The 11819-nt window shown below is 44.9% G+C and overlaps 2 protein-coding genes and 1 long non-coding RNA gene across 4 annotated transcripts; 2 read left to right on the top strand and 1 right to left on the bottom strand.

Annotated features, from left to right (window-relative positions):
* Nucleotides 1-5165: 5165 nt before the first annotated feature.
* Nucleotides 5166-6673, top strand: LOC125542929 (uncharacterized). The gene has a single exon (XM_048706152.2). The coding sequence runs from the start codon at nt 5300-5302 to the stop codon at nt 6332-6334; it is 1035 nt and encodes a 344-aa protein (XP_048562109.1). The 5' UTR covers nt 5166-5299; the 3' UTR covers nt 6335-6673.
* Nucleotides 6674-8866: 2193 nt separating this feature from the next.
* Nucleotides 8867-10211, bottom strand: LOC125542930 (protodermal factor 1). Of its 2 annotated transcripts, XM_087546420.1 has the most exons (4): nt 9966-10211; nt 9637-9695; nt 9437-9576; nt 8867-9355 (listed from the first exon to the last, which is right to left on the bottom strand). In XM_087546420.1, exons 1-4 carry the CDS (start codon nt 10063-10065, stop codon nt 9034-9036), a joined length of 621 nt encoding a protein of 206 aa, XP_087402546.1. In that variant the 5' UTR covers nt 10066-10211; the 3' UTR covers nt 8867-9033. The 2 variants fall into 2 exon arrangements, with proteins under 2 accessions (XP_087402546.1, XP_048562110.2); XM_048706153.2 differs by having other exon boundaries at nt 9437-9695.
* Nucleotides 10194-11025, top strand: LOC125542931 (uncharacterized). Its single transcript, XR_007298186.2, has 2 exons — nt 10194-10331; nt 10472-11025. It is a non-coding gene; the product is annotated as an uncharacterized LOC125542931 (long non-coding RNA).
* Nucleotides 11026-11819: the final 794 nt, after the last annotated feature.

Here is an 11819-nt window from a genome sequence, read left to right as displayed (position 1 = left end):
ACTCCTTAGTCACATCGAGCTCATTATGATGATGCATTACCGAGTGGGCCTAGAGATACATCTCCGTCATATGGAGTGACAAATCCCAATCTCGATTCGTGCTAATCCAACAAACACTTTCAGAGATACCTGTAGTGCTAGTGCACCTTTATAGCCACCCAGTTACGTTGTGACGTTCGATATACTCAAAACATTCTACGGTATCCGGAAGTTGCACAATCTCATGGTCTAAGTAAATGATATTTGATATTAGAAAAGCTCTAGCAAACGAACTACACGATCTTGTGCTATGTTTAGGATTGAGTCTTGTCCATCACATCATTCTCCTAATGATGTGATCCTGTTATCAACGACATCCAATGTTCATGGTCAGGAAACCATAACCATCTATCGATCAACGAGTTAGTCAACCAGAGACTTACTAGGGACATGTTGTGGTCTATGTATTCACACATATATTACAGTTTCTGGTTAATACAATTATAGCATGAACAATAGACAATTATCATGAATAAGGAATATAATAATAACCATTTTATTATTGCCTCTAGGGCATATTTTCAACAGCAACCATGACATCTTCTTTTGTGTTGTTCTATGGCTTGATCCGGTTTCTCAACCCTTTGTGCTTGTGGTGATGGATTGCAAACCTGTTTTGTATAGAGTGATGCTCCAGCCGATGCTGCTTCAATGACTTTTAGATCTTGTCTCAAGGGGAAAATTCACATCCGACAAGCCTCACCGAATGAGCGTTGACAAGCAAAGAGAAACTGTCATTGAAACTCGTCGATTCTTCTTGTAAATTTTTATGCTGCCTTCTATCTCTAAATCTTTACTCCTACTGGAGCAGTTGGTAGTCTCGCTTCCAGGTTTTTTTCGTCCTACCTCCTATGATTTTTTTGGTACCTCGTCCCACCTCACACTGAGCCGCCACGAACCGAAAAAACCGCGTACCGAAGCCCCCACCCGCCCTCACGCATTCCAGGGCCTAACCTCCGATCGCACCCAAGACAATCCGGCGAAAAAAACCTACGAAAATTAACCAGCGAAAAAAACCCTAATGGAAGAGTTGGTAGTCCGGTACGGTTTATTTTCAACACTTTCCTAATGACAAAAGATCACGAATCTAACTTTCCTACTTTAGCCAAATCAACGAATCTTTCTCGTTAATGCAATTTGCTTTAGGAAACAAATAATAGATTCTTTCCTACCTTAGCCAAATCAATGGGTCTCTCCCATTAATGAATTTGCCTTAGCAAACAAATATTAGGTTATTTCCTATCTTAGCCAAATCAACAAATCTCTCTCATTAATGCAATTTGCTTTAGGAAACAAATAATAGATTATTTCCTACCTTAGCCAAATCAACGGATCTCTCCCATTAGTGCAATTTGCTTTAGCAAACAAATAATAGATTCTTTCCTACCTTAGCCAAATCAATGGATCTCTTCCATTAATGCAATTTGCTTTAGGAAACAAATAATAGATTCTTTCCTACCTTAGCCAAATCAACGGATCTCTCTCATTAATGCAATTGCTTTAGGAAACAAATAATAGATTTTCAGGAAAGAAATAATCTCTAATCTCTAATTTCTATCTCTAATCTCTATCTCTAATCTCTAATTCTCTAATTATTATTATTATTATTATTATTAATTAATAATTAATATAATACCTAAAAGAAACGCAGTGTTCTGTTTCCCGTCTTACGTCGTCGAACCCTTCGTCGAGCCTTCCTCCCGTGCGTTGTTGGTTTTCCCTGCGTACGTTCCACCCCAAACGTGATTTGTTCTTCTTAATTACGTGGTCCCACTCCCATGCGATCCGGCGAAAGAACCAGCAAAACCATCATACCCACGCACGCAAGCAACGAAAAATCCACGCAAGCCGTGTCTCCTCCTCCATGTTCAAACCCTAGCCGCCCCTTCCCAGTTGACGCCGCTAGCGAGTAGCGCGTAGCACAGGCACCAGTGCGGCCCTTCCGCGGCCCCCCTTGACCTCGCAATGAAACAGCTCATCGGCATCGACGACGAGCCGGTGCGTCCGATGTTGATTCCTGTGGATGGGTCAAGCAGGACAGAGGGCGGTGGATCCGGGACATAGCCATGAAGTCTGCTTCGATGCGCGCCCAGTATTTGTCTCAAGTGCATGGGTCGATCCTGGACGGCGGGCAATGGATTAAGGACGTACATAGCAGCTTTCACCTACGAAAACGGCCGACTACTCAACCTCCTCTCGGCGGTGGCAGCGGCCAGGTCTGGTTAGCTACCATTTATCTTTTATACATGCCATGAAAGGCGATCAAGAGGAGCAATCATAAGCAGCGAGGTGTTCCAGGGCTTCGAGCGCCAGTACTGCGACTCTGCGTCTGCGAGGTCTTCGCCAAGATCGCCACCCTCTCTTCCCGTGCCTATTTCTATTCGCTGTTGTTGGTTTCGTCTTACATGATGAGATCTAAGCAGACAAGATGAAGCAGAGTCTCTCTGAGATCCAGTCCGACGTGCAGAATACTAAATCGCTGGTAAATACTAGATTGTGTTTTATGATTTGATCATCCATTCCGCTGCCTAACATACTGCCTTTGGGACATTTGGCAGGTGGAGTCTTCATTTTGGATGTAGGTGAATGTGTGATTTCTGAAAGTTTGTGAAGAGAAGAAAAGATTGCCATGTGGCCAGAAGTTTGTGAAGTAGAATTAATAACCTTCTGGTTATTGATCAATATATATATCTTGGATGTCCCATAGCAACGCAAGGGCATTCAAATATCCTTGAAAAATAAGAACTGTCAAACCGCTTAAGAACCTGCCAGGTCAAGCCTCTCCCTCCGCTGTTTGGCACTGCCTACCCCCTCTCCCCCGAATACCACGACAGGGAAGATCCGATCCATCGGGAGAGACCGATGTTGTCGACCATTGATGTCGCATGGGAGATCTGCGACAGTGGAAACATGCTCCCCTTCGCGCCAACGGCCCCTCGAGGTCACTGACACGGGTGACCCAGAGATTTGCCGCTGCCATCCCGAGCTACTTTGCCAACGTCGTGGGTGTGGGCTACTGGCCTTCCAGGTACTCGACCGCCGGGCTTATCGAATTGGGCCGCCACGGTGCTGCTGGCCACCGCCGGTCTCACTATAGAAGCATCATGTGCCGTCAGCCATGCCAGCATCGCCGCCTACATTTCCCAAATCAGTTACCCGTACGGTCCATGCATACCCGGAGACGTTGGTGTGTTCACACTTCTCATGGATCTTTGTATTAGCCTGATAGTGTTGGGATCTCGAAATTTTGATGTAGGTGAAGAAGGGATTCCTATCTCGAAATTCTTCTGTAGGTGAAGCGCCTCCTGTAGGCCATGGAGATGACCAGGGATGCATTGGGAGGCGGGCGACGTAAAGCGCTGGAAAGGAGTATTGTATTATGTATGGTCCTCCTTCGCTTTTTGGAAGGTTGTATAGTCGTTTTGATACATAAGATATAATTTCAGGTTCTACATACATATTGGTTTGAGATGTTTTCATTTTTTATCATTTCAATGAATAATGCAATCTGGATTTGTTTTATCATGCTAATTTGAGGCATTCTGTATGGGCTGGTTGGAGGAATATTTTTTTGACGCACTATGTGTGAACATGTTGAAGGGGCATGACCATCAACGAGCTTGCGGCAGAAGTTTGAATGTGAGTAGCTCCTATCTTTTGTGTACTTATTTTCAGTCTATCAATCAAAGGGTAGAATGATTACATGTGCAGTTATTTTGGTGTGAGCTTTGACAAAGGATGCCGATTGTTATGTTGAAGAGGCTAAAATCTTCCTCGATAAGTGATGTGCATTATGCATCTGATAAAAAAAGAGGCTTTAGGGAGTTGACTGTGCCCATGAGAGATGGTCCTGATATTAGGCTTGCTATAACATGTCATATTTAACACGTAATGTTCTTTACCAACCAAATGTTCACGTTTTAGATTATAAAGAATGATGACCTCAAAGACAAAGAGCTCCAAGAACTCGGTTCTGAAACTTTTGGTTAGTCTGAGTAATGAAATGTGACCCTACTGGAAGTTCTACCTCATTTCAGTTCTTCTCTTTTCCATTTAATTATCTATTTCATTCCAAGCTAACTGTCTTACATACCTATATCTTTCAATGCAAGACTACACGAGGACTATGGTCTATGGGATATCAAGCTCCTTCAAATAATCTGCACCAGTTCTTCTGAAGAATAATATGTATGCATGGTCTACAATGGAGTTTACAAGATAGATTCACTTACTCAAAGATTCAGCCTAACATTTTTCATAAGGATTATGATTATGTATGTTATACCAACTCTCAGTAATCTCTACTACTAATGTCTTAGTTGGTAGTCTCGCCTCACTCCACCTCATCCCACCACTTCTATCTTTCGCCCACCTTTGACATCATCACATCACAGCATTGGGCTGGCCCATTAACGTGTATGTGAACACAATCCTCCCATCGCCTGGCCTCCTCGCGATAGTCCTGACGTCCTCACGCTGCCGTCCTCTTCTCCCTGATCTCCTCTACCAGCGTGCCTTCCTTGTGATCCTCCTGACGTGTCCTCGCGTCGCCGTCCTCTTCTCCCCAAACTCCTCTACCAGGGGGACTCCTCTATGACCCAGGTGAAGCAAACATTGTACGCGGTTTTTTTTGGCTTTCACCGGTTCGTTCTCTACCCCTCCTCCATGACTCCCTCGTCATCGATTTTTTTTTCGACGTCTAAATGCAATCCCTCCGTGGGGAAGTATGGTGTGAAGGAGAGAGGCCGCGATGGCGAAGGTGAGGTGGGCGTCATCCCGTTTTAAAGGAAAGGGCTCCAGCGAGAAATGTCTCACTACGGCGAAAACCGAGCGGAAGGGGAGGGCCCGACAGGAAAACATAAGGGTGTGTCATGGGGTGGTGTTTTTATGTTGCTACACTAGATCGCGGGAACCTGCCGTCGACTTTGAGGTTGGTGTACGAGAGAGAAATAAGTTTCAATATCAATAATTTGTCTGATTCATTTATATACAGTATAGCCTGTAGCAACGCACGGGCGTTTTACTAGTATAAAACTAAGATACGTCATTGGTCGTACTCTTAAAAAAAACTCGTCGTTCCGGGCAACTTCCCAAATGGGCCTCCTCTACACCCAACCCAACAGACGTTTCTTCCTCCCAGCGTTGTTCAGAGTTTCGTTCCCCTTTTTCGAGAGCAAGTCAACTCAGTCACTTTCTCCACTAACGCGAAGCCCCAAACCGTCTCAAATCTCCATTAGCGCGAAGGTCAACCGCGCGCAGGATGGACAGCCCCCTCCCGCAGCCGCGCAGGCGCAGGCCCGTCGTCCTGATCGCCTCCTGCGCGCTGATCCTCCTCGCCACCGCCCTCCTCCTCCCGCGCGCTCCCGCCGTCCCGCCGCTGACCCCGGCCGTCCGCCTCGACCCGCGGGTCGCGCGCAGGAGCGGCAACGAGGTGCTGTGGCAGCTGCCGCCGGGCCCGCCGCGCGCCGCCGTGTTCGTCGCCCCCGGGTGCACCATCCGCGCCACCGACTTCTTCGACGCCTCCCCCGGCTGCCCGCGCTGCGCGGGGCTCCCCGAGGAGCGCCGGTTCACGCGCGAGGCGCTCCGCCGAGGCTACGCCGTCCTCGCCGTGTCCAGCCGCGCCGAGTGCTGGTCCCTCGACGCCGCCTCCGCCTCTGGCGACGGCAGCGAGCTCGCCGCCGTCGGTTCCGTCATCGAATGGTGGGTCAAGGAGCAGCACCCCGAGCTCGGCGGCCTCCCGCTCGTCGGCATCGGCGCGTCGTCGGGCGGGTACTTCGTCTCCGCGCTGGCGGCGAGGGTCAGGTTCAACAGCGTCGCCATCGTGATTGCCGAGGGCGTGTTTGCCGCCATGGAGGAAATCCCGCCCGGCTACCCGCCGGCGCTGTTCGTGCACATGCCCAGGGACGCCGACAGGGCGCAGATGGTGGCGGCAAGCATAGACAAGCTCAAGTCAAAGCACGTTGATGTGCGGGAGATCCAGTGCGACGCCTTTGCCGTGAGTGCCGAGTTCTTGGCGGCGAGGATCCCGGGGTTGACTCCCACCGTCGCCGATGGCCTTGTGGACGTGCTTCGCCACAAGTCCTTCTTGGATGAGAAGGGGTTTCTGAAGAACGATGGGAGGAGCACACCGTGGAAGGAGGCGGCGGAGGAAGCCAAGATCCTGCCGGAGGGGTTCCGGCTGGAGAGGCATGTCACGGAGGAGTTGAATATTGCATATGCATACCATGAATTTACCAGCCTGGAGAATGAAGAGATCTTCAAATGGTTCGATTCCCATATGGATCACAAGATTTGAGGGCACATCATTTGTAGATGGCCAACTTGATGTCGGATTCATGGAGTGTTGCTGGTTTTGAGAGGATGCACCGTTATGATTCATGGGAGGTGGAAAGAAAGCACAATATTCTGTAAGGTTTATCCTCAAAGCTTGTAGTTTAACATAGACACTTATGGAATATGGTTTCTCATAGCGTCATGTTTTCCTTTGCCATTGTGGTTACTGCCTTATTGGTGTCACAAGCAAATGGGTGAACTGCCCTCATTGTTGTTACTGTTGTAACTCGTCCAACAGAAATGTGTTAATGCTGTAGAAAACGATAGTACAACTTTTGATAAATTTATCCTCTCTGAGCAAGTCCTTTTTTGTGCAGCCACATTTTTCCGACTCCACTTGGATATCTTGTCATAGTGTTAGGTTCTGACTAACTGACAGTATATCTCTTTTGTGTTGAGTAGGATAACATTTTCTTTTGTAAGAATATAACTAAAACAGAAGCCATGCTTAGTCAGTAGGGACGCAGGTGGACGTCCCTGCCGTTTCGGTGTCTGTCCGCGCTGGACCAAGATGTATGTACTAATCTCTGTTGCTGTAATAGTTGTGCTAATGCTGAAATGATTAACACGGACCTATTAGTCAGTCACTAGAAAAATTGATAGTCAATTTTGTTACAACTATTTGGTGTTCAAAGTAGTGCATCCGGAGAAATGATCATTGCAGCTTTTTTTATATCTATAGTTATTACTCTGTTACTTGCAGTGTTATCCTGTATGTAAGTCGATATTATCAATTCATTGATAAACAATCAGTCAGCAGTTGAGCACCGACATCTGCAAAAAAATGTTTGAAATCACTTATCAGTAGCTATTACTAAATTCGTCCATTTAACTGGACATTCAGATATTATTAATTACCTCTCATCCAACCCTACCTTGACCCAAGTAATGATCTTTTTTTCTTCCAGAAGCTCTTGATTTTCTTCCCAATTCATTTTTACACACCTTTTATCATATTTATTGTTACATATTTTTCCTTATGTATCTTGCAAAATAAAATAAAAGATATTTTTCCTTATGCACGATTCCATGTGTACTGGGATGGGGATAGAGGATGTGGATTGAGCTATTCGAGAGCAATTCCTCTTAGGTAGTCTTTGCCCCTACAGTTGTTATAAGTGCTTGCATTGAAAGGTGCTTCGGTGAAAGAAGAGAAACTGATCATCCATCTTTTTAACACGAGGGCTACTCTTTTGCAGGGAAATCCGCTTTGTAACACTGAAAATGTGTCAATTAGAAAAATATCCCAGTGTGAGGATGATTAGTGATGCAATGGAGTTTTTTTGTTAGCATTCATATTCATTTTAGTGTTTGCTAGCAATTTCGACAGATGCAGATTAACTTCTTTTCCCATTAAAACGGCCAATGATACTGTCGAGTTACTGACATAGTACATGTTCTATGTCTAGCGTCAACAGGTTAAATCCTGTGAAGAAAAATAAGCAGGGCTGAAGTTTTTCCTCCAGGAGGTAATTTTATCAGAAATAGTAGTTCTCAACTGTGATTAACATGATGTTGCTGATTCGACAATATTCTTACTTGATTATGCTTGGCATTCAACAATTCTGAATCAGACATGATGCATATAGCACATAGCACATCCAATGCAGAACTAGAGCTTATAAGTCATAATTAATGAAAAAACACCAAAATGCTGGCTGACTTCAAGTGAGGTTTGAATAAATTTTCTTCTAGAGTAAATTAACACTTTAGCTTTCATTTCACATCCAGATTGACTCTTTTGGAGAAGTACTGAAGGGAAAGCTTCAACTCATCTTGGAAGTTTTTGGGTTTATGTGGTATCAAACACCAATCCCTTGTTTTATGTGAACATTGTGAAGTTTTGTTGTACCGACTAGTTGTTTGATGAGTTATCCAAATTTCTGAATGATTACACTTGTTTCTCTGACCATTGGCAACATGTGCTTTCGTCATAGGATTTTTGGGGTTCAACAGTAAGATTAAAAGGTTGAACTATGAAATATAGGATATCAGGGGAAAAGATGGTTTTGTTACAGGATTTTCTGGGATTCAAGAACAAGGTTCATAGGTCCTTTAACTATGCAATCGAAGAATAACTAACTTTGTGGCATTTGCTAGACTGCTTTGTCAATTTGCCAAACCTTTGCTAGGCAAGTTTGGCCATTCCATTGCAGTTTTGTTATGCCATAGTTTCTTGCTATGTAGCACACCTGTCGTAGACCCAATGTTTTGCAAAACTTGCCTATGGTGTGGCGAACAGTTTGTTAGCAACATGAAGTGTCTGCTTGCCACACTTTGCCACAAGGCCACAAGTAGGTGTGGTGATATTTAGAGTATACAACCAAACTGCTCTAAACAGCTGACATTTATAAACTTCTTATGTTGTAAACTGAGTAGCACTAGTCTGGTGTTTGATTTATTATTGCTCTTTTGTAGTGTTCGAAGTACATAGTTTTTTCTATGTGTTACTAATCCAGCTCCATTATGCTAATCCAGCATAATAACATTGATATCAAACAATGGAAACGGATGGATTTATTGCACTCAAAATGTCATAGATAGTGATATTACATGATAAAACAACAAAAATACAAGAAATATATCAAGCCACAAGATAGCATCAATCAAGAAAAATGCGTGGGAGGAAGAAATTTAGCCAAGAAACACCAATGACTAAAATTAGTAGTGGAATTCATTTGCCTTCTTGAAGACCCCAGCTTGGGCAGAAGCAGCACCATCAGAGGTCACGGCCACGACGATGCAGTCCTTCACCTGCTGGGTGGTAAATGGGAACTTCTTGTTCACAATGGAGTTGAGGTATGCAGCTGCCCCCTCACGTATCAGGGCGCCAATACCATCAGTTCTAGTGTTTGAGAGTGCATCATGCATATTTCCTAGCTTCTTGCCACCTATCATACTGCATGCAGCACCAAATGTCTTGCCGATGTTGCCAAGGGACCCAATAGCTGCAACTATAGCATCTGGGTGATTCTTCCAGTAGCTGCAAGCAAAAGAAAACCATTTAAGAACCGTTGCTTTGTGATGTTTGATACTTCTGATATCTACTAATTCTAGCTCTTACTCGCAGGATCCAATGAACCCATGCTTCTTTGGACTTGCAGGGACATCATGGGAAGGTGTACTTGGGGTGCTCGGTGTAGTGCCGTAAGATGGCGTCGGTGTAGTGCCGTAAGATGGCGTCGGTGTAGTGCCGTAAGTTGGCGTCGGTGTAGTGCCGTAAGATGGCGTCGGTGTAGTGCCGTAAGTTGGTGTCGGTGTCGGTGTCGGTGTCGGATTGTAGCCTCCTCCTGACCCATGCGTGGGAGTTGGTGAGCCCCCATCTGGTAAGGTATACAGAATTGCAGCTATCAGTACCGTGAAATCTAGATAGCATGAAGTTGCTTTGCATTGTTCTCAGTCCTTATTGCCTAGAAACGATGCTGTTTATGTTCAGCACGAATTCATTTCATATTTGCATTAGCTAGGTAGATGCAGTATGCAGTGATCTGCTTATCCACGGATCGCTGTAATAGATGCAGTGCAGTGCAGTGCTACTCTATGAAGTACTAATAAATACAGTGCTACACAGAAGGGATGGGGTTAAAACATACAGTGGGTCTTCTGCTCATGCAACTCTCCCAGGCTCCTGCACGAGCTCAGTGAAACAAGCCCCACCAAGACGGCACTGATCAGAAGAACCTTGCCACCCATCTTGCTCTCAGTGTGTGCAGGCAAGACAGAATAAGCAACTGAACTGAAGTGGTGGAGATGCTTTAGTTGATGAACTGAAAGGTCTCTGGATGCCTATATATACACGAGTGGCACTCTACAGTTGCGTTGATTCCATTGCATTTGCATGCATGGACCTGTGCATGCTCATCACACTGTTAGTAGTTGGCTATCAATTAATGGCTTCGATTCGTCCAGCTAGCCAGGCATGACGGTGATTTGCTCGCCCTCTCGACCAAGCTCCCACTGTGAGTATTGTAGAGCCTGTGTTAACCCAATTCTTCATCTGAATTTCTGGCTAGCTGCCTCATATTGTTGGTAGATGGTTGGGAACACTGGAGCTTTGAGTAAGGATGTCGCATTGATAGCCTCACTGTGTTTTGGACAGGCTTCTTTCCGCACGGAATGGAATACTCTCCGGTCCCGAAGATTTAATTGTGATCGGCGCTTGCCAACTACTCGGTGTACTTAAACTATGCATCGAGCTGGATTTGATGCTCCGACTCCAGAATTGAATTTGGGAAATCCAATGGAAACATGGTGGGGTATGGTTTCTTGCTTCTACTGGAATCTGGAGGCCCTGGATGATCCCAACCCATTTTACTCTTGCATTTGTTTGTGTTACTGAAGCTGTCTTTTGGTCCAACTGGAATGTGGTGTGTAGGATTCGGTCTGCTTTTGCTACAAGTCAAACACCTGTGAGTGTCGTGCATTTCATCTTTAGATATTTGAAAAAGTAAGTTTTGCTTATTAGCACAGATTTGTGCTTCAAATGTTTCTGTTCCTTCTGATTCGCTTCTACCTTCATCAATGAAACGCTGTCTTTTCTTCAAAAAAAGTCTAGTGTTGTGGACTTGTGGTGCCTGTAACTTTTTGTTGGTCTGTATTACTTACAGTAGAATACTCCACATAAAAAAGTGATAATATTGCAGCTGTCATTCATCAACATCACACATGTTATCAAGATTTCTGTTCGCAATGGACTGTATCTAACTTCAGTTGGAATTACAGTTTAGGAGCCAATAATAGAAGAATGATCCAGGAGAACTGTGGCTCATCTACTTGCACAATGGGCGCGATTGGCCCTGAGCACGGAGACTCCATGTGACCTCTCGTGCATTTGCCGGGCAAAGAGGTTTGGAGCGCCTTGAAGGTACCCAGGAATCTCGTTCCATGGCTGCCATTTTCAAAGGGTACAGTTACTTTGATCAATGTTGTGGGCCCTTGAATTTTTTTCTAAAAAAACACAGTACAGACTTAGGCGCTCATATATACGCGCATACACTTATTCGTATGAACACACACACAGACACTACCTCCATGGGCATCTTCGAGAGACTGAGCCAGCATATCATCTTGAGATTGACGAAGTCACCAGAGTCGTCTCGTAGTCGATGAAACGTCTCCTCCCACTGAATCTGCATCGTCGGAAATCCTAAACTAAATCTAGGAATAAAGCGAGCACCAGGATTTAAATTGTTAGGGATACCATTGTCCTCCTAACCATCCAACCGCATGTTGGTTCGCTGGGCCCTTGAAATTTGGAACACACATATTCATACATATTTTATCGCTCGCATTTCATCTTCACTTTTGATTGTTTTTTCTTTGATGGCGTGAAGCACTTTACACCTGTTTTTTAAAAGAAGGTCATCATAGCTAGCTTTATTAATACTCAAATCACTGCTACGTCATTCATTAAGAAATTAATGATAAAGTATGGAGGTGACTCAAAC

Source organism: Triticum urartu, chromosome 3A (assembly GCF_056163025.1).
Source record: "Triticum urartu cultivar PI428250 chromosome 3A, HENAU_Tu73, whole genome shotgun sequence".
In the NCBI taxonomy this organism is placed as follows: domain Eukaryota; kingdom Viridiplantae; phylum Streptophyta; class Magnoliopsida; order Poales; family Poaceae; genus Triticum; species Triticum urartu.
This window is presented reverse-complemented; position numbering and strand designations above follow the sequence as displayed.

Bases quoted from the DNA above. Each gene is read 5' to 3' on its own strand.
- LOC125542929 (XM_048706152.2), top strand. From the start codon at position 5,300: ATGGACAGCCCCCTCCCGCAGCCGCGCAGGCGCAGGCCCGTCGTCCTG.
- LOC125542930 (XM_048706153.2), bottom strand. From the start codon at position 10,065: ATGGGTGGCAAGGTTCTTCTGATCAGTGCCGTCTTGGTGGGGCTTGTT. The intron at 9,696-9,965 runs GTATGTTTTAAC...ATACCTTACCAG, and splicing joins GCATGAGCAGAAGACCCACT to ATGGGGGCTCACCAACTCCC. The intron at 9,356-9,436 runs GTAAGAGCTAGA...TTTTGCTTGCAG, and splicing joins GGGTTCATTGGATCCTGCGA to CTACTGGAAGAATCACCCAG.